Raw genomic sequence first — 22417 nt, forward strand, 5'->3', positions numbered from 1 at the left:
CACAGAGGTGAAGGTGACAAACAGGATAAAGGTGGTGGTGGAGCCAGGATTCAAACCCAGACACAGAACACCCCAAAGCACTTCCTGTCTCTCATCTTTAAGTGGCTTCTCTTCCTCCACCAACTGCTACAAACCACCAACATCCCAGTTTTCTGTCTGTCCAGACCAAGGGTTTCCTGGAACACAGAACTTTCAGAGCTAAAACTGGGACAGCTGGTCAACCTACACTGTCCACAAGCTACCTGCACCACTAGGTTGTGCAAGGACAGAGTATAATAGCCCCAAAAAGTTGGTCTGCTGATGGTGGATGGGAACTAGCCACAATTTGACAACTCAGGACAAAAGCCTCAGAACTTGGATTGTTCAAAGTATCCAGGGTTCCAAACCTACCATGTCTGTTGTCTCCCTCAATAAAATGTCAGCAGCAAACCTTTGTTTTTTTAAGGGGAGGGAAGACAGATAAAAAGGAAGCACCAAGTAAATATTCTTTTACCTTTTTAAGTGAGCAGAGGTATAAGCTGGAACAAAGGTTTTAGAGATAGCTGCTTTCTAGTTGCTCAACGAGGAACATCAGAGATTATCTTGATTAACTGAGGACAAAAGTGCAAGAGCATCTCAAGTGAAATTTCACACCTACAATCAGTAGATTACAAGAAATAAATGTGTAGGTTGCTTTCAGGGTATTCAAACTCCCTTCAACTAAAGTGTCTTCAGTGATAAGATTATATATTTGAAGACAGAACAACAACAAAAGGATTTTTAAGGAGAAGGGACTTAGGTTAGACTGCTGGAATTTCTTGACAATGGGACAGAAGGTTTAATAGCGTTCTTACAGACTTTTTCTCCAAAGCACAGATTCTCCTTTGCCTGAGCTGATGGTTCTATGGTCCCATCTGAAATAAGGGAATCAGCAAAAAATTTTTCATGGCTTCCTCCTCTCAACCTAGGAACTGGCATTTCTTCAATTTACAGATGGTAACAACTAATCTATCCCTTCCCTCCATCCTATGAAGAAAATTCCAAAATGTGCAACACCCCTGCACAGAAAGGTTTGATAAATCCAAAAGCGACATCACACCACAAGGTAGAAAAAGCAGTACATGGCTTTTATAAAATATGAGTTTTATGCAAATACTTGGTTTTTGGCTACAAGTTGCATGCAAAGGTAGGCCCTTCCTCAAGGGATCAAGGAGCCTCCTGGCCACAGGGAAGAGGGGAAGTTGAGAGGGGAAAGTGAGGGCTGCACTGGGCAATGAACAGGGCACGGTTTGCTTAACGGTTTCTCCCTTGGGGGAAAAAAAAAGACATTTTATGCACAAGGAGCTTATTTCTTAAACAAACACTCGTGGTTTTGATTTACACCACAGCCTGCTCCTAAATAATTTATGGCGGGTTAAATTTATTGCCGAGCCCTGGCTGGCTGCAAATTCGAATTGCCAAATAATTAGATTTTAGGGCAAAGCTTATAAATTACCCGTCGATTTGTCCGGACTTGTTTGTCAGTTGCTTTGTGCTTCGGGTCATCTTTGGCATTTGGCTGTTTGGGTTTTAATTGCTGATTTACACTTTGACAGATGAGAGCTGATGCTTGAAGTTTCAGGACAAGGAAGGGTAAAAAATCGGAGCTTTAAAAGGCTGATTTTTCACCTACATGTCCCTTTTCACTATCCCCATAGACCCCAAAGCAATTAAAATGTAGAAAAGAGGCTGAAATAGACACTGCTATTCTTTATTGGGGAGGGCAGGGGCGGTGTACAGAATGATTTATAATTTACTTTTACTGAAATTTGAATTTAAAAAACAAAACCATAATACCAATAAACGAAGGAGACCAAAAGTTTTCAAAACTGCATCCTCACCCAGGAGTGTGTATGCCTGTGTCTACCTTCACGTGACTCTGGATCCGCCTCAGTTCAAGCATTTTTACATGCTCAATTGTAAATAATTGCAGATATTAGTGGCCTCAGTGAAGCTGACCCTCCAGGGCAGCAAACCTCCAAATGATTCCTTTGTAGCTACCTGTACACATATTGGTTATAAAATTAATTTAAGCAAATCTCAGGGTTGTGTGCAGGAGAGGCCCCCCCAGAGGCAGGACTAAGGGAGGGCATGGAAATAGAAGGGTTCTGGGCCCAACTTACCATTCCAGTAGAGGAAAAAAATCTCTCTGGGTGGTGCCTCAGCTCTACCCACTACGCTGGTAGAGGGCCTAAAGGCTTTCTCTATGCTTCCCGAAGCAGGGCCTGCTTCCCAGCCACCTGCTGTATCCCAATACCTTGCAATGGTGCCATGATTAAGAATACCACTAGTAAGAGCTAACTCCTATAGCTATTATATGTCAGGTACTGTTCTAAGCACTTACATTTTATCCTCCCAACAGTCCTATGAGACCGGTGCTTTATAAAACCCCTTTTTGCCAATAGGGCAACTGAGGCATAAAGAGTACAAGCAACTTGCCCAAGGCAAGTCATACTGTTAGTAGGTGGTGGAGACTGGGCTCAAATCCAGAGTCCAGTTCTGGAGGCTATGCTCTGAACCATTATGCTATATTGCTTCTCATCAGAATAGCCTCTCCCTCAGTTTTCCTCACCCTGGAGGTCCAGAGTCCACATTCTGGGACTTGGGCACATGCAGCCAATGACTGTTCGTTTAATCAACCAGTAAGGTGAGGAAAAGTCAGGTAACACACTCAGGATCACAAGATGAATCAGAGGCTTGGTTAGTCAAAGACCATTTTCCCAATGAGTGTAAATACTGCACTAAAGATCTACTATTTGAGGGTAACAGGTGATTAGGAGAGGCCCAAGCCCACTCAGGCAGACAGAGGTTCTGGTCAGGCAACTTGGGTAGGAGACCACAGAAAGTGGCTGGGCTTCAGAAGGCCCTGCTCCTAAAGGGGCTGCTGGTCTCTTCACAGAAGACTCATCCCCATGGGTGCTTCATAGATTCCCTGTTCTTTGTACAAAGCTGCTGGCCAGAAGCCAGGACAGGGAAACGGTTGTGCTGGCATGACAGATTTTTAAAACCACTGGCCATGGAGCAAGCAAAACACAAACTGACATCCTGCCTACAATGCACTGAACACTTTTCTCACACATTGGCTCATTTGATCTTACATCTCTGTAAGGCAGGCAGGAATCATTGCCCTATTTTATAGACGAAAAAGCTAGGGAAGTCAGTGGGTCTCAAAGCATGTTTCCTCACAGGGAGCATCCCATCACTTGGGAATTTATCAGAAATGCAAATTCCTAGCCTCCACCCCAAACTCTGGATCAGAAACCCTGAGGTTGGGGCCAGTAATCTGTGTTTTAACCAGCTCTCCAGGTGATTTTGATCACAATTCTGATTGCTAAAGTTTAAGAACCATTGGTCTAGACTAGAGCAATGTCTCTCAGACTTCAAATTACCCAAAGATCTTGTCAAATTACAGATTCTATTTAGCGCTGGAGTAGGGCCTGATATTCTGCATTTCTAACAGGCTCCTACATGATGAGGATGCTGATGGTTCTTGGACCACACTTTGAAAAACACAGGTGTAATCTAGAACATCTATGAGATTACCTCCTTATCACAGATATAGTGACCAAGTGAGAATCCGAGCCACAGGTCTTAGTTCCTTTCTCAGAACAAACCCTTACTTGGCCCACTTTCAAGCACCTAGGACAAGCCCTTTAGATCTGCCAACCACTCCTGGCTCTTGCCATCAGACATTTCATTCTCCTTGCTGCCACAATCAGGGGAGAAAAGCTGGCATGTCACATCCCAGAGCTTTATTAAGCAAGCTGGTAACTCTCTGCTAGGGAGCCAACAAGAGGTCTTCTTTCATGACAATGCGTGCTCCCTCGAAGAATACCGTCAGGATCAGGGCATCAGCTACCCACAAAGCACTCACACTATCCTCTCCAGAAAAACACCTTCCTTCTGTCTAAATGAATCAAAAAGCAGTTCTGGATACTTCTCCAATGAAGACTTCTTGAGAAAGACCTGTGGCCACAGATCTGGAACAGGATCCCAGCAATTCCTGCAAATATCCCGAGGCACCAAGCTGGGGATTCCTCACCAACATCAACCAACCACCACATTCTGCACCATCACCATGAACTTCCTTTTAAGGCCTACCCCTGGCCTTGTTTCTCTAGTCACTTACCTTTCTAGTGAAAGCAGACCTTATTAAAATGGCATGTTTCATATCCCATTCTTCAGTGCCTACCTCCTTTGTTCCCAACTACCAATCCCTTTCAGTCCACCAGTTAGCCTTTCATTCAAATGCTACTGGCACTGGGGATAGGAAAAAAACCAACCCGTGAACAATGCAGACAGACTCCCTGGAACTCCATTTTCAAACATCACAATCTCAAACCAGGGCTCTCAGTTGCTATCACACTTTTGGAGAGCAAGATTCCAAGCTTTCTTTCCAGTTATCATCCTATCTACCTAATCATCACTACCTACCTCCCCTAGGCCAATGGCCAAACGGTTCATCAAAAAGATCCTACTTAAAACACCACTAAGGAACTCACCTTATTGGTTCTCCCTGATAATGACTCTTCAGTTCGGAGCACCCCATTTACAACAACCATAGGTTCCACCTTTACTCCTTGCCAAATCTCTTAGCACCGCTGACTCCCAGGGGCCCACCAGTATCCAAAGGAACCATCAGCTACTTAAAAGCATGGTCCTCAAGCTCACTTCTTTCCCAGCACATCTAAAAGCTACAACACATAACTTCTTCTTTCCATGCCCACCATCACTACCTTAGTCCAAACTACTAACAACTCTTCCAAATAACGCCTCCTAATCAGGTTCCCCACGTCCATTTTTAACCCCTTGGAACATCTTCCCCACCATTCCCATGAACTCTGGCTTGCAACATCTCTTTCTGTTTCTTCTATCCCATTCAATAACACCTTCACATTTTCTCTTCTGGCTCACCAACTTTGCCTCCAGCCTCACCTTGGACTCTATGCTCCTTCCTTTCAGCAACATCAGTATCTCCAAATAACAGCTTCTGCCAGCATTGAGCCTTCAGGCCAACCCTTGGCTGGAACGGCCTCCCCAGAACTAGACACTGACCACAGCACTGGAACAGAACTGGACGGATCACATAACAAATGTGTTTTCCTGTCCACAGACCAAGATCGCCCACTGGCCACTACAGACAGGGATAGGACCAAAACAGCAGCCAATTCCAAGGTACCTGCACATCAGATTAAAAGCTTTGCTGATGTTTGTCTCTCTCTCCAGAGTCCACTTACCTCCTTTCTGATCTCTTAGCACCAAATGAGGCTTTGCCCGTGACAGCACTCTATACGCACAAACCCTTCTCTGCCTGTCCCAGCCTGCTCACCCTCTGCTGCAGACCTGCCAGCCTGGGGGGCTAGTGTCAATCTGGGAACACTCTTGTTTCAGGCTTTTAGGCTATGACTCAATTTTCACAGTGAGAGCTCAAAACTCATCACATAAATGTATAGCTGTGGGTTGTTTCTTTTTTTTTTTAAGTATTGTGAACACCCAGGATAAGAGAATAAAAAATAATCACCCCAATAGCATCTTAATCAAAATGATGCAGGACCCTCTTCCCCAACAAGACAAAGAGATGGAGAAAGCATCTCCTAATATCAGTTTCCTCATGTCAAACAACTGAGATCAGTCTACAAAGTAAGGAACGTAATCAATATTGGAGAGAAGAAAAACAAGATAGGATGGAGGCAGGGAGAAGTGAAGCCTATGGACCTACCCTAAACACTCCTTTGGATTTCACTTCTTCACTACCCCATCCCAAACTCCCCGTTTTCCTTCTATGGCTGTGTACCTGTTGCTGCTGCTCAGAGAGAGAGCTCACCCCCCATCTCGAAGCCCTCCAGTTACCTCTGCTCTAGCACATTTTCTGTTGTTACCCAGGCCCACCTGCCTCTTCCTTAATCTTTCATCGCATCTCTCGACGTTAGTCAGCCAGTTGCTTATCTGTTTGACGGATCTAAACCTCCCCAGTCTATGGAAGGTAGGTCTTCCCAAGGGATGTCTCGCAGATCCAGATCCAAACTGCCAGTACTTTTAGAGGGTCACAGGGAGATGCCGTGTCATTCTCCAGCCCTTCCTTCTCCCTGAAGGCCTAGCAGCCCAACCCCGTGCTGCCTTTAATAGCAGCTGGGGTATCCAATTAGCCCTCCCCGGCAATGCCTCAGGGCCTCAGCTCACATATTTGTTTGTTGACCCTTACATTTTTGCCCACACTTTATTGGCTAAAATTCTCTCAAACCTCTCCTAGCCTTCATACTCTCACAGATCCCACTAAGATCTTCTAGCTTGCAGGGCTCCTGAGTAGTTCAGTCTGTTAAGTGTCTGCCTTTGGCTCAGGTCATGGTCTCAGGGTCTTGGGACTGAGACCCACATCAGGCACCCTGTTCAGCAGGAAGTCTCCCTCTGCCCCCCCCCCGCCCTCCCTGCTGCTCGTGAGGGCACTCTCTCAAAAAAAAAAAAAAAATTAAAATCTTAAAAAAAAACCAACAAACATCTTCTGGCTTGAATGTGAGAAATACCATATAACCAATAGAAACAATCCTACTAAACAAACAGTGAAATATTTGTCAGGTTCAAAGTCTTCATTCTCTCTCTTCCTCATTTTCAACTCCCACAAACAACCCTGCAATCCAGGTCAGTTTTTCAGACTTAGGTCAATTCATCCTGGCTTACTGTGAGCACCTTCTTTCATTCCTGCTACAATTCTGAGAGGCCATTGGCTGACCTGGCTCTCTTGGATCTCCTACGTTTCTCTAACATCAAGCCTATGCGACCCCTCCTCCACACCATGAGCAGGGTTGATCAGTCCCCTCCTTTGAGGACCCACTGCACCAAGTACTTACCTACATGATATAATCAAATGCTTAACAGTGGTTACATGTAGGTCTACCCTCCTCGACTATGAGCTCCTTGAGGGTAGGGACCATTTCTCACTTGTTTCTATGTCCCCAGGATCTAACACAGAGCTTGAAGCTGCTATCCAAAGAGTAGAATGAGGCCTTTTCATTGCCTCTAAGGTGGTTACAATAAGGTCCTCCCCATTCCTTTGCTTACTTGGTTGGTTTTGTCATATCCAACAAAAACTTTAAAAGGCAGCTCAGTGTCACTGTTCGTTTACAGTCCCTGATTTCATTCATCATTTATCAATGGCCCTATTCTTCACAGCTCTACCCCACCACCAACCTTAGCCCAGTGTCTAACAAAATCTGCATTCCAACAGCTGTCTCAGCCCTGGGGAGGCCACCAGGATAATAAGAGACTAAGGGGAGGTTTCCTGACTTGTACTAAATTATGTGGTGATTTTGTTACCAATGACCCAGTGCTCCCCAAGGAAAGTTCCTGGTCCCACCCCCAGGCAACTCCACAGCCCTAACTACACACCACAGCAGCTTAAAGGTATAAACCCTGGGGAAGATAGAGAAGCAGTCAGAAGAGAGCAAATAAACCCCCTTCGATCTATGCCTCTGCTACGCCAAACACATAAGGCAGCACCACCATGCATCGGTGCTGCACTCCCGGGATGTATATTTTACTTCCACATTGCTATGTCTGCTCCAAATAAAGAAGGGCCCTTCGGCTTTCACGTGAAGTTACAACAAGGCCAAGACCCGGACACAGCAAACGCTTGTTCTCATTCAGGGAGCGGTTGTGAGGAGCCCCAGTGACAGTTGGAGGGAAGGGACGGCGGGGGTGGGGGTGGGGATCCGGATGAGGGACCACCAGGAAACAGCAGTCTGTGAAGGAGGGGGCTTCTGGAGGTGGAGGGTAAGCACCACTTTTATGGAAGCAGCAACAAAAAGGACAAAAGCGCCTAGTGGGCTGTCCCAGTCCCACCACCATCAGTGGCCACCAATAGCGGAATTCATTTACGGTGACCCTGGAAGAAGAGATGTGTTAAAGCAGAAATATAACTGAAAAGAAAGGCAATAATTGGTCTGATGGGCAAGGGAAAAATTATACCAGGAGTCGGGAGCCTGCGCAAGAACACTTACAGCTCACACAGTCGTCATAACTCAGCCCCCTCAAGCATTTTGTGCTCTGCTTATGGTGTTAACTTTAATGTCTTAACATATAACACCATCCGCACTAACACAAAATACTACACACGCCAGATGAGGCTGAATTATAGTTGCTGTGGGAAGCATAACTTTGAATTTCCTGATTTTGGTGCATTTAATCTCAACCATAATGTTACATTAACGTCGGTTTTGCATTTCATTTCCCAGTTTAGAAGAATAGCGTCAGCGCCTTCCCCTGTCTGTAGAGAAAAAAGTGCAGGCTGACTGGGGACACAGGCAGATGACCCGCAACCCAACAACTGGGCCCTCGCAATAGAAAGCCTGGCTGGGCCCCTCCTACTTGAAGGAGCTGTGACTGGGACAAGTGAATGGGGCAGGAAGGGTGGGTTCCTTCTCTAGGGAACTGTCTTTCAGTCCACTTGGAGGGTGTAGAAACCAAGAGCAGGGAGAAGGAAAGGTGGATACATAGGAAGAGCAGTATGTGTGTGTGCATACTGGTTGGGGGCAAGGGAGAAAGGGTAGGGGGAGCCTGCCTTTCAGCCTTGAATGGACAAGGGAATTGATATAGTTTGATTTGTAGGGATCTTAACAATTTCTGTAAAGTTTCCCAAAATGTCTCTCTCACAAAAGACTAATAATGAGGTAACAGTTCTAAGTCATACTGAGTATGCCTCTCAAATGCCTCTTTTATGTTATTCCTTCTCCTGTCACCATTAACCTTCCTCCACCCTACCCTCCCAAAATAACCCAGCATCTGGACAATTTTCTATAAAAGAGAAACTCCTTTCCTCATAGTTCTAACTCAAAATGCAGATGGAGTTTCTTCAAGGTTTCCTAGAAAAAAAAGAAAGAATGAATGAAAGAAAGAAAAAGAAAGAAAGAAGAAAAGAAAAGAGAAAAGAAAAGAAAAGCCCCTGTGGACAAAGACCAAACACTAGAAAACCTCAACCCCCAAGGTCATTTTTCTCCAAAGTTATGGGCACTTGAATACAGATGAGAAGGAAAACAGTCGCAGGGCTGTGGCAGAGCAGTGAGGAAAATACCACGCTCAGGAGCTGATGGCTGGCCAGAGGAAACCCAGGGAGGGAGGGCAGGCAGCAGCCAGGACTTCGCTCCCCAGACAAGGACAGCAGGGCTGCCCTCTCCCTGGCCATCCGGAGAGCTGAGGTTATTTCCTTCTCCCCGTGTGCTGTGGCCTATACCTCACTGTCCTCACTTACATTTACTTTGTTCCTTTCTAAACACTGAGGTGGTAAGAACTTGCCCCCAGGTTAAAGATGGACAATTAAAGATCCCACCAAAGCTTTCAGGCTGCTCCCTGGGCCTGAGGGTCACAACCACCATTATTCGATGCACATCCACACCAAAATGAACAACTATGAACTCCTGCTAGCCAGGAGAAAGGAGTCAGGATTCTTCTAAACCAGATAAAAACCTACTTCCCTATCAGGAAACAATTCCTAAAGCAAGAAAGGAATTCTACTCCTCAAACTTGGAGTCTCTAAAGCAATTTAAACCACCTAAATTAACATTTAGGTGGAAAAATGTTTTCAAATGTAAAAGTTTCATATTCTGCCAATATCTATCATGTTAATCTAAATCAAAATGTAAATCAAAACGAGTGCAAAAACCTGCAAAAAAAAGTGAAGCCTATTACTGGTAAACCGACCACTCCAGCTTCACCTAGCTGAACAAAGTACAAAAATAAACAGCAAAAATGATGACAAATGGAAAATACCAGATGTTTTACCATGTTTATTACCAATATTGTTACTCACCCGAGTACAACAGAGCTTATACCTGTTAGTTTTCATGGTGCCATTTCTTAAGGACAGTCCCAATAAGCTGACTCGGAGACTTCTGAAGACCAAAGAAATCAGAAAAATGAACCCCATGCCAAGCCTCCAGATAGATCCTGGCCCCAAACTTGTTTCTGCCTCCTCACCCCCGAGGGATAATGGCACACTCCCATAAGGATTAGAAATGTCCTATGTAGAGGCCTTGAGTATTGAAAGCCACTGGGAGTCAGGAAGGAGGAAGGCTGATCCACAGTCCCAAGCTCATCCCAAAGAGGCACACAGACCTTGCCCATAAAGCATCTCTGTCAAGTGGACAGCTATTAAGCTATTCTGAGAGAGCACTAGGAAGGGCTGGATTCAGCTAGCAGCCCATCTTCTAGTCCTTTTCCAGTCTCTTCTAAAAGTTCATTCTCATCCCAAATCTCAATCTTGCCTGTTTCCATTTAAATTCATTTCTTTTTTTTATCCTTATTAAAATAAAGAGCGGGGCGCCTGGGTGGCTCAGTTGGTTGGGCATCTGCCTTCGGCTCAGGTCATGATCCTGGAGTCCCTGGATCGAGTCCCGCATCGGGCTCCCTGCTCGGCGGGGAGTCTGCTTCTCCCTCTGACCCTCCCCCGTCTCATGTGCTCTCTCTCATTCTCTCTCTCTCCAATAAATAAAATCTTTAAAATAAAATAAAATAAAATAAAATGAAGAGCAAGTTATTAGTATACTCTTTGGAACAACTACCTCCCATATGATGAATTTATTTAGTCTGAATAAGAAATAAGTCACTAAAACCATATTCAATTTCTCTTCTTTCTTTCTAAGTCCTATTTTTGTGCCCCTAGTGATTTTTTCCCCTCTTATCCTGAGATTTTCCAATTTCTCCACTGTCCCTGCTGACCAAAAGACCTACACAGCACAGAGGCTCTAATGACAACGTGACCTATGATAACCTCAGTGGAAGGATGCTATCTCCTATGTGGGACTGACAACTTCTCCAATCCATCTTCCAAAATTCCTCTGAATCCTATCAGGATCCTGCTACTTGCAAACTTTAGAGAAGTTTTTTTGTTTGTTTGTTTTTAAAGAGAGAGAGGCTTTAAGTTGCCACAAACAAGTCTCAAATCACTCCTGAGCTACCCATCCCTTTCCTGAGAATGATCCCATGGGCAGTACAACAGAGCTGCCTGGCCCCCAACTCACCTTCCTACCTGTTGATCACAGCATTGTGGAGGCTTAATGAAGTGGAGATGCATTACATTTATCACTTACCCCAGATCCACTCAAATCCATCACTATGTCACAGCAAGAAGTTAGATTGATCTGACAGGATTTGCTCTTCTTCACAAACCCATGTAAGTTATTACTCAGTAGTACCCTATGCTCTTCTAGCTGTTTGCTGATTGATTATCTGACGATCAGGTCAAGTATCTTCTCTGGAATCACAGTAAACTAACAGGTCTATAACTTCCAAGATCATTCGTATTCCCCTTTTAAAGATAAGCAAGACAGCGAATGCTTTTTCCTGAGTTCTCTAAAGCAACAGCTAATGCTTTCTAATAATGAACCAGGGCAGCCAATTCTTTAAGTGCCCTTGGAATCACATCATCAGGGTTCATTGATTCTGGAGATAATCTTTAATCAGGCCCAGATCCTGGTAAACGGCATGAAGTCCTACCTCAGCCTAGGTCAGGAAGGCCTTGGTGCCTAAGTCTGGGTGGGAAGTTGGTGATACAAGTTATTTAAATCTGTATTGTGGGGCACCTGGGTGGCTCAGATGGTTAAGCGTCTGCCTTTGGCTCAGGTCATGATCCCAGGGGCCTGGGATCGAGTCCCGCATCGGGTTCCCTGCTCAGCGGGGATCCTGTTTCCCCCTCTGCCTGCCACTCTCCCTGCTTGTGCTCTCTCACTCTAATAAATAAATAAAATCTTAAAAAAAAAACTGTATTGCATTATATCTTCAGCATTGCAATAAATAAATAAATAAAAAGAACAATGCCCTTGAAAGAGAGATGGAAGGTGATACTGACAGACCAAATTGAGACATGAACCAGGCTTCACCTTCAGCAACATTGACAGGACCCTCTGTAGGACAAGAGAACAGAGCTACATAATTATCTGAGCTTACAATCTAACTGAAAAGTTCAGAAATAAACATACGTAGGCATGTGCCAAAAAGCAGAATGTAGAAAATGCCATAAAGGAGGTGCCAAGTGATCATGAGAGTTCAGAAGAGGGATGAATCATATGCAATCGGAATGTGTTGGATTTTAGACTCATGTCCCACTAGGGCTTACTCAGTAATTGAAATCTACATCAGTAAGGGAAATAATATGGTGTGTTAAGATACGGATCCTTGATTCCTAACCTGGGAGAATCTATGTAACCAAAATTCCCACCCACCACCCAGGAACAGCCAGCACAGAATCTCCAATAGTTCTGGGAGGCAGAGAAGACTCTACAGCATGGGCAGGAGCAAGAGGCTGAGAAAGTAAGGGCGGCTCAGGCAGCAGCCAAGCTATATTCCCTTTTATGCGAAGTTCCTTCCCTCAGGACATTCTCCTCATCTTGCTCTTGTCTTCCCGAACTTCCACAGGGCTAATTCCAATGCTCCCAAGGACAGTCCACTACTTGAAGGGAGAACAGGAAAAAGGGGAGAAGGGGGAAGGTAAAAGGGTGGTGGTATCTGCTTTATGGAAAATAATCTACTATTCTAAAGATAGAATCTCTTCATGGGAAAAAAAACCAACCAAGAGAAATGAACTCAGTTTATGTTGGAATGGACCCCACTCCTCCCTGTCTCCCAAGCGCCTGATGCTACCATCCCCCTTTCCCCATCCTCCCTACCACTGAAAGCTGCTCCCAAACTAACATGTCTACACATCCCAAAATTACACCCCTAATAACCCAGGCCCACAGGGAAGAGTTACAGTCCTAGAGCCGGGCATACTCAAGGCCCCCACAGTACAATGAACTGCCACATCAGCCCCCAATCGTTCCCCCCAAACCAACCTCAAGCACGCCAATATCTCCAAGAACATGTGCCTCTCTGCTGCTAATCCAAACCTCCTAGTAGCACTACCTTAAAGGGTAAAAGGTCTCCGGACACAGTTGATGACTAAGGAAAAAAAGCAAGCAAAGAAATTTTCCTTTCCAACAGACCAACAGTTGTACTTCTTCAGGTTCTCTAATGCATCCCCAAACTTAGTGGCTCCAAACATCAATAATCACTTCTTATCTCTCACAGTTTCTGCCAGCCAGGAATTCAGGAGTGGCTCAGCAGACTAGCCTGGCTCAGGGTCTCTCCTGAGGTTGAAGTCAGATGTCCTCTGGGGCTGGCAGATTCACTTCCAAGACAGCACCAAGAAACATGAATGGCAAGTGGTACTGGTTTTTAGCGAAGAACCTCAGTTCCTGTATACACGTGCCTCTCCCCAGGCCATTTGAGAGTCCTCAATGCACGGCAGCTGGCTTTCTCCAGAGCAAGTGATCCAAAAGAGCAGGGCGAACCACAGCGCTTTTTATGACTTAGCCTCAGAAATCACACTATGGCTTTTCCTCTATGTTCTACTGGTTATACAAGGCTAGCCCTGATTCAGTGTGGGAGAGAAACTACCAAGGGTAGGAATCCCAGGAGGCAAGGATCATTGGGTGCCATCTTAGAGGCTGACTATCACAGTATTCCTTAAAATAACATGCGGTAATAGTAGGAGAAGGAAGGCGGGAAGGGAAAGGAGAGAGGAAGGATGGGACAGAAGGAAATATTTTGATTCCCAAAGGCTGAGACCAGAGAGAAACAATATGCCCAGTTGCAGAGACTTCTCAGGTCTACCTTACCCTACCATGCCTGAACCAAGTCCAGCTTCCTAGGCAGGGACTCCCGATGAGCAACTAAAAGCCAGGAAGACATGAGAAAGTTCCCCTGGAACCCAGAAAGCAAGACTAACCTCCCTCCCTCCTTGCCCACCCCACCTTTTCTGAAGCAATGATGCAACAGTTACCTGAGGATGAATCTGTGGCTTGTCGCACGTGGCCTCAAAGTCCAGCACTAAAAAGTAGTGATACCTCTGGGGAGGGAAGGGCACCATTGCCGCCATGGATGCGCCAAAGCCGTGGGCCGCCAGTTTTCTGGTGGATATGGAGCAGAACTCCGGAACACCACAGGGAGAAAATAAGTGGGAGCCCAGCACTTTTCTTGCTCTTGAAAGTAAATATGAAGAAAATCGAGCTGCTCCAGTCTGTAAAGGTGCTAGCATTGAACATCCAGAAGCATCTAAAACTTAGGGGAGGAAAGTTTAAAAAAAAAAAAAAGAAAAAGAAAAGAAAAAAAAAAAAAAAGAACAAAGAGCCTGGGTTACTCCCCTCCCACGGTGGCCCTGTTCCATCTGGTCTTCAGGAATAGTCACACAACACGAACCACTCCCCAGTGTTTCTGGACCCCTTTTCTAAATCAACAGTATTCATTCCTTAAGTTCAAGACCCTAATGCTGGCCCCTGCAGCATTACGACAGCTCTGAGTCTCCAAGATCATCCTCAGAACAACCTGCCACACTGGCCTTCATCTTTAAATGGAGCTCTGAAATTCAAAAGAGAGGAGAGAGAAAAATTCTGTGGTCATTTCTCGGGTGGCAAGAGTTAATGTAAAGCTAAGGTTCCTAAAGTAACATGAGGTGACCCAGCTGTACAATCAGTCCTGGGAGCTAAGGAGCATCAGACAAAACAGTGGAAAATGCCAAAGAGTCTCTCCTCAGCTCCATTACAAGCCATTTGCCCCTGGCTTTCCAGTTGGTATCGCGCACCTCCACGTAGCCTCCGTGCCATCTCCCAATGTGAAATGGAACGCAGCCAACCACAGGGGAGCTTGCTCCTGCAGGGCCGGTGATTCCCCAGCCTCCGTGCCAGTAAGTGGCACCCTGGGGGAATGAATGACGCCCGGAGAGCACAGCTGGTAACAGCCTCAGGCCTTCCTGTTCGCTGCCTTTAGGCTCACTCTCTACTAGAGGCCCTGAAGGACTGCAGGACTTTTTTTAAATAGGGAAGAAAAAGAGAAAACCCAGATGTGGCAGTAATGGGAGCATTGCTTAAAAAAAAAAAAAAGTCTAGTAAAGTTTTCTGAGTGAACATGTGGAAAAAAAAAAAATCCAAATCACTTTTCAAGTTTTCCCTTTAAATTTGTAGAATGTCTGCTCCTTAGAGGGTTAACTAAATATAAAAATCAAAGCCTAAGTTTTACTCACAAATAACCCAGGCCTCCTTAAAAAAAAAAAAAAGGAACAAAGAAAGTTTGTTTTTTCCCTTCTTACACCCAATATTCAAGTTCCCTCAACTTTAATCCTCAAAGTCAAATGAGAAATCTCACTGCTCAATGCAGATATGGCCATAGCTTATGCCTTCTGAAGCCCCATTCTAATAGAGCCAAAAACTTGCCTCTGAAAGGCTGCCAATGGACACTGGCTCCTTCCTGCAGGGCTGAGGGGGGTAGCAGCCTGTGAAGTCCAGAGCGCACTCAGAAGCAATGAGGTGACTACTACCTGAATGGACATGTACAATCAAGTATCACTTTTCCTTCTGGCTCTTCCCTGACTCACTGAATGACCTACAATAACTTGCCTGCATATTTACTAGGACACATGTGGGTCCTCAATTTCCCCAACCCCGTAGTGAGATTCCATGGGGATTCAGAGGTGCTAAGACTGAAAAGTATTTTAAGTTCTTCATGGATCCTACAGAGCACGGTGCTTGCTTTCACCATGGCTTTACAGCATTTCCAAAAACACAGCCCAAACTCCTCAGCTCAGGATAGACAAAGGCTGGCTTGGATTTCACTATGGAATCCCTTGGAAAGGCAAAGGGGCCAACATCCCTTCGAACACCAGAATCCAAAATAACTTCACATCACCACCCCTGCCTTGAACAGTACTGGAAGCCTTGCTGAGACCGGAGACACCAGTCTGTTCAGATTATGCATTATAGTTTGGATCCAAAGTCTCTCAGGGCCTTAGAACTCTCCTCTAACTCCTTGAAGTCAGGCTGGGATAAGGACTTTTGAGAATCCTAATGTTTGTCAATATTCATAGAGAGTGTATAGAGTATATATAGTCAACCAGACCCCATCTGCCAAATACTACCGGCAATTTAGCATCATGATTAAGGAGGCCTTCCAGGTTTGCATCCTGGCTGAGCCACTTATTTGCCTTGGCACCTTGGGCAAGCTCTGTTCTTCCATCCCTCACCTGTAAAATGACAACAATAATAGCTCTTATTCTGTAAGTGAGAATGAAATGAGAAGGTACATGTAAAGCACTATGAGCAGTGTCTGGCATATAGGGGCTCAATATCGCTTACTATTATTACTACTACTATTCTTTTGGGCTACGCCCACCTGGCCAAGCCTGGACCCCCATACTTGGAGCCTATATATCCAATTAATGCATGCATAAGGCAACCTCAGAAGTAACATCCAAATCTCCTGCATGCCCAGAATGCTCTAGGCCTCCCATGTAGCATACTATATGTGCGCTATCCCCTTCCATGAATGACACACTGATGACCTGAAGCCCTCTTGCCTGCAGGCCTTGCTTTTCCAACTGATTTCACCCACATCAACAAGCTTCTCTTGCAGGAAGTCTTGAGAATAGACAATGGTAGGAGACCAGTCTTCCACATGTCAGTAATCACTGGATTCCATACTTCCTTTACTTCTAAAACCCAAGTTCAACTCAAGTCAAGAAACAGAGGGCAGCTCTTCCTCTTCCCTTCGTGAAAAATTCAACCTTATGGCTTTAGTCATTAGTTGTGGCAGAGGAAGGTAGTACCTGCAAGTTGAAGTGGGGGGGAGCAGAAGAGTCTGAGGGTTGGGGTGGAGGGTATCAGAACCCAAGCACAGTAAGGAAGGCATCTGTACAAAGGCAACAAGGTGTAACGTAGCACGTCAGAACCCACGTGGGGTGTGGAGGGCATGGGGAGGCGGGGAGCAAGCCTGATGCAGGGAGTCATGGGCAGGGTAAAAGAGGCACTCAAAAGGGGGAAGGAGCAATGGTAACAAATGGGAGATTGGTTACATACAGAGGGATTGATCAAAGAAGGGCGTATATTAAGGGTAATGAGAACCAGGTTTCTCATTGTTACAGGATGGAATTAAAGTATGGGAAGAGGAAAAAAAAAATCCATGGTGTCAAACTGAAATTGGAGGAAACAGTGTGAACTCATGGTTTCTGATATATAATATATAAAAATAAGCTAGATGTATGGACACACACATAAACACACACACACACAATCTATTTTCTAGCTGTCTATTGAAGGGCCAGGGAGCAGCAACACTCTAGCAGCAATGAGCACACCTAACACCCAGTTGCCTTCTAAATAACAGTCTTCAGTGGAAAAACCAGAGCTCTTTGGAGAAATGGTTGATTCCACAACTATGGCAGGGAAAGTACAAGATGAGTCTAGAACATCTTGTTTAGGGGCCAGAAAGCAAGGAAATGCTCAAAGAATGATGGGAATTAATCAAAAGGATGCAGAAGCCAGTTTGAAGGAGCTCCCACTGGCAATAAATAATGATATTAATAGATTATATTGCATTGAATAAAAAAAGGAAACCATGAATCTAAAATACACAAATTAACTAATTAATAAATTAAAGTTTGGTAAGGGATATTCACGTAGTTTTGAACTATCTCCCCACAGAATGCTTATTAATCGTTAACAGGAAGTAAATATACAATGGAGAAGCCTGGCAGACATCACCTTAATCAAGTGATCAAAATGAACACAATGGGATAAATCAAAATCATGCACCACATGATAGGATGCAATGAGAAGAAAGCATCATTTCTGTGATATTCCTGTCAAAGATGCATAATCTAACTCTAATCATGAGAAAATATCCAACAAACCCTAACTGAGGGAGAGCCTACATAATAACCAGCCTGTAATCTTCAGAAGTATCAAGGTCATGAATGTCAAGGAACTTTTACTGAGCAAAATCTAAAGGAGATCAAAGGGACTTGATAACTAAATGCAATGCACATTCTGAACTAGATCATTTTGCTACAAAAAAACATTACTGGGACAATAGGCAAACCTGAATGGGGTTTCAGAATTAGAAGGAGGTAAGGTACCAATATTAATTTCCTGGTTTTGCTGGTTGTACTATGGTTAGGTAAGAAAATGTCCTTGCATGTAGGAAATATACCCAAAGCATTCAGGGTGATGGGACATTAGGTCAGCATTAGCTCTCAAATAGTTCCACAAAAAATTCTTTGTACTATTAATTCCAACTTGTATGTAAATTTGGCCTATTCCAAACTTTTTAAAAATATTTTTTTAGGGGCATCTGGGTGGCTCAGTCAGTTAAGCGTCTGCCTTTGGCTTGGGTCATGATCCCAGGGTCCTGGGATCGAGCCCCACATTGGGCTCCCTGCTCAGCAGGGAGCCTGCTTCTCCCTCTCCCACTCCCCCTGCTTGTGTTCCCTCTCTCACTGTCTCTCTCTGTCAAATAAATAAATAAAATCTTTTTAAAAAATTATTTTTTTAATCTATATGCTGCAATGTGGTTTAAAAAAGGCGGGGAGGGAAGGAGAGAGAAGAAGAGATGGTATGTGAGAGCTCAATCTCTCCATACCGCCCACGGAAGGTAGGCTGTGCATACAGCCTACAGCCGACCTTAAGAGGCAAAGCCAGCCCTTAAAGCATCAAGTCTCCATGATAAGAGCCCCCACTCAATGCCCGCTCACGCTCACGGAGCACTCCTGCCACCATTAGAGCCTTCTCAGGAAAGAGCCCTGCACTCCCTGCAGAGGCATCCCACTTGCCTTGCACCCTCTGGCCTCTTGGGGATTCCCCTTTCCTAATGCTGCTTTATACTTTAGTCACAAGTTTGTAGATTCTAAGTCTATAACTTGTATCATCAATTGGGACTTCGAGTATCTAGTCAAGGGGCAGAACTCAAAAGGAACAGTTCATGATTCTATGTACTTCTGCATACTGTGTTTCATCAGAGACAAGACTTATACACATTTATTCTCAGGCCCCCTTTTTCTTCTCCTGGCAATTAAAGGTAGTAAGTAGCCTATGGCAAGGAGGAAAATAAATGATTCCCTCCTCAAAATGAAAGGTCCAGCCCCCAGTGGAGACAGCGGAGTGGTAAATAGGGACCGTCCTGGGGCCAGCCCCATTTGGAGAAACAGGCCTGCGCCACAGCCCCCGGAGGATGGTCTCTGTGCAGAGTATTTACACAACAGACACCAACGGTCCTCTGCAGCCATTACCATCGGTCAGGTAAATAACGCATGTGCCAAAACACACATTTAATGAGGGAAATAATATGCCTTTATAAAAAGCCTCAATCTGTATTTACCTGAGAGACCAGAGAAGCACCAAATCACCAGATTAGTGGAACCACAGAGGAGTCATTCTGGTGTCTTGGGTAAATAGACATTTTATAGCTTTCCATTACTGAGGGGGGAAGAGAGAGCAAAGGGAGGGGGTCATCCTTTAACATCCACTTCCACAGGCCACAGGAACGTGGGGGATAGGAAAGGAGAGGGCCATCATGAAATATGGGGTCTACTCCCACCCCATCTCCCCAGCTGCAAATACAGTTGACCCTTGAACAACACAGAGCTTAGGGGCACTGACTGCCCCCCGCAACAAAGTGGAAAATCCGCCTATAACTTTTGACTCTCCAAAAACAACTACTAGTAGTACTGTTGACTGGAAGCCTTACCAATAACATAGTCAATTAATACATATCTTATATATGTATTGTACACTGTATTCCTACAATAAAGGTAGAGAAAAGAAAACATCAAGAAAATCATAAAGTATTTATTGTACTGTACTGTATTTATTGAAAAAAATCGACAAGTCAGTCGATCTATGCAGTTCAAACCCATATTGCTCAAGGGTCAACTGTACTTGGAATCCCTGGGGAGGGTTTAGGCTGGTACCATCCCTGGATTCTATCCATTCCATTAAAAACCAGATTGGGAGGCAGGAGCACATTCCAGAGAAAATGTAAGGCACCAGAGGCAGGCTCTGAGTCTAGCCAACTAGAAGCACCTGAGAGAGCTGCAGCTTCCCCAGGTCCCAGTCCCAGGGCAAGTCCCTGTCCCAATCTGACTGACAGTATTACAAGGGCTCAGGTACCTGAGTCACAGAGGCATCAACAGAGAGCACAGTAATACCTGTCTGGAACCACTCAGTCATAGGCTCTGTATTAGGCAGCTAAAAATAGCCTGGGAAAAATCTAAATAAACTGCATGCCTTCAAAAGTCATAATCTTCAAGCTAATGAATGTACCTTGCTGCCAGAGTACTTTCTGTGAAAATCACAGATTGTCAAAGGTGAAAGAAAACCTAAGGGGAGACACAGTACAGCCTGCCAGGGAAAATGAGCCCCAGGAAGAGGCTCTGCCTAAGGACTGCCTAAGACTCACATAGCATAGTAACAACAGAACCCAGGGTTCCTTACTCCCACACCAGGGTCTCAGACCACTGCCCCAACACAAGGAGCAAGCCTCACCGCTCACCTCCCAAGCTTCTCTGTAGTCTCACAGTGGAGGCCGGGGGGCCTGAGGGTTCAGCCTAGTCTGCTGAAAGCTAGAGGGTGAGGCAGAACAAAGCTTGACATGCCCTGGAACCTCTACACAACTTCCTGATGGCCCCAAAGTAGAATGGAAGCAGGAACTCTAAAGCTGGGTCCTCACCTCAACAAAACACTCTCCTCCTCTCTACAACCTGTCACTCCCTTGGCCTGTAGCTACCTACAGTTGCTTCTGCTCCAAGGTGGGGCGAGGGAGAGCATTCTCAGCAACAGAAGCACCTGCTAACCCTAAATTACCAGGAGAGCTACAGTCACTAAAGACCTTCAGGAACACCACATTCTGATGGCAACATTACAGGCCACAGGAGGTTTACTCTCCTCTTCAATTAGCCGTCTCAGCAGCTCAAGGCAGCACCTAAAAAGAAGTGACTGTGATTGGCCTGCTGTTTGCTAACTTACCACTACATGCAGTAGTTTGGGCAAATTCCTTCGAGGGGCCAAAGCTGGGAGACATCTCTTTGCAAAGTCCTAGAAGTCAGTTGTGACACCCATCGCACGTGAGAGGGGGCAAAAGTTTGTTTCTAACACACCATAAATAGGATAGAAATGAAGGAGGGGCAGAGTATGGTACTCTGATCCCTTTAAGTACCTCTCACACTTGTAGACAGCATCTGACCCCAGAGGAGAGATACCAAGAACCTGCCATTCCCCTGCTTCCAAGATGGAACTGGTATAGAAGCACAGCCCACATGTTTAAACACTAGAATCAGACAAGTCTAGGTTCAAATCCTGACTCTACCACACATTCTTTTTTTTTTTTTAAGTAGGCTCCACACCCAACATGGGGCTTGAACTCATGACCCCAAGATTAAGAGTTGCATACTCTACCGACTGAGCCAGCCCTTCCACCACATTTTCTCAATAATAACAACTATAATAATAATACCTATCTCTTTGGGGTTCAGGTCAACCACACAATGTATATAAAGCACTCTGTACAGTTTAAGCACTCAACAGAAGGGAGCTACTGTTGTTAATGCATGAAAGAGGAGAGGGAAACACAATTATAAGCCAGGTACTGTATTAGTGATCCACATATTTTATCCTCCTAACTCTCAAGCAAAATGGGGAACAATAATCCCATTTTACACATGAGAAAACTAAGCCTCAGATGTCCTCAGTTCTTCGGGGCCCTGTTCTCCTCTCCCATGTTTGAGGGCCCACATTCCCCACCAAAGGGCTAAAAATACATATCAACTTCAGTTTTTCCTTTGAGGTAAGGTGGTGACTTTAAAAGTAACTCAACCATATTCCGGTTTCTCTTCAAAACGCATAAATCTTTCGCCTTTTACTGAAAGTAACTCAACCATAAGCAACGATCAAGTCTGTCCAAATCATCCAAATTTGTTCTCATAATACATTTATCACATTTTAACAAGAAAAACAAACTGCAGTCCTGGGTACCAAAAAGCAGAAGAAGGAAGGGGTGCCTTGGACGAAAACAACTGCAGCACAAGAAACTCAAAGCCTCTTCTCAAACACAATTCCACAGGAGCAGAGAAACTGGCAGGAGGCAGGGTGACGACTAGCTCTTGCTCAGGTCCCCAAATGGGATGTTTCCTTTTACAAATCTGTGCCTTGGCAAATGCTACTCCCCCTGCTTTGGAATGTTATTTCCATTTTCACCAGCTCCTTCTTCAAAATGCAGCTCAAAATTCCCTTTTAGTAGCTTTCTCTGATACTCCATCAGAAAGTTAATTGCTTAAGTGTGATCCAGTAACACACTCTATTCCTATTTCATAACTTTTTGTCTCACTATATTGTAAAATTTTAATCTATTTTTCCTACTATAATTTTCAGAGCCTTAGGTGAGAAGGCTGTAAGATAGCAGGTATAAGTATGTGTGCGTGTGCGTGTAAAAAAGGCATAATTTCTTTGACTTGTTTTTTGTCAGACCCTTTAATGCATTTTAAAATTTCAAGTAGCACTAAAGAAAAGCATCAGTTTAATTTTTTCACCTAAATAGCGCATGAGTTTAAAAACTC

The 22417-nt window shown here is 44.7% G+C and overlaps 1 protein-coding gene across 12 annotated transcripts in view; it reads right to left on the bottom strand.

Annotated features, from left to right (window-relative positions):
- The window catches only part of ERI3 (ERI1 exoribonuclease family member 3), a 126419-nt gene that overhangs the window by 98092 nt on the left and 5910 nt on the right, over positions 1-22417 (bottom strand). For 7 of the 12 annotated variants that reach the window (XR_014144846.1, XM_006728976.3, XM_006728975.3 and 4 more), the window contains one exon: positions 13826-14103. The exons of 2 other annotated variants lie outside the window; for them this stretch is intronic. Coding sequence is in view for 9 of the 10 variants with exons in the window: in XM_081818292.1 (XP_081674418.1) it covers positions 13826-14103 (278 nt within the window). In the remaining variant the exon portion in view is untranslated. The remainder of the gene's footprint in view (positions 1-13825; positions 14104-22417) is intronic. 3 more of the 12 variants (XM_081818295.1, XM_031022740.2, XM_031022742.2) reach the window with 1 other exon arrangement.

The sequence above is a fragment of the Leptonychotes weddellii genome, chromosome 4 (assembly GCF_054177405.1).
Source record: "Leptonychotes weddellii isolate Sample4059 chromosome 4, ASM5417740v2, whole genome shotgun sequence".
In the NCBI taxonomy this organism is placed as follows: Eukaryota; Metazoa; Chordata; class Mammalia; order Carnivora; family Phocidae; genus Leptonychotes; species Leptonychotes weddellii.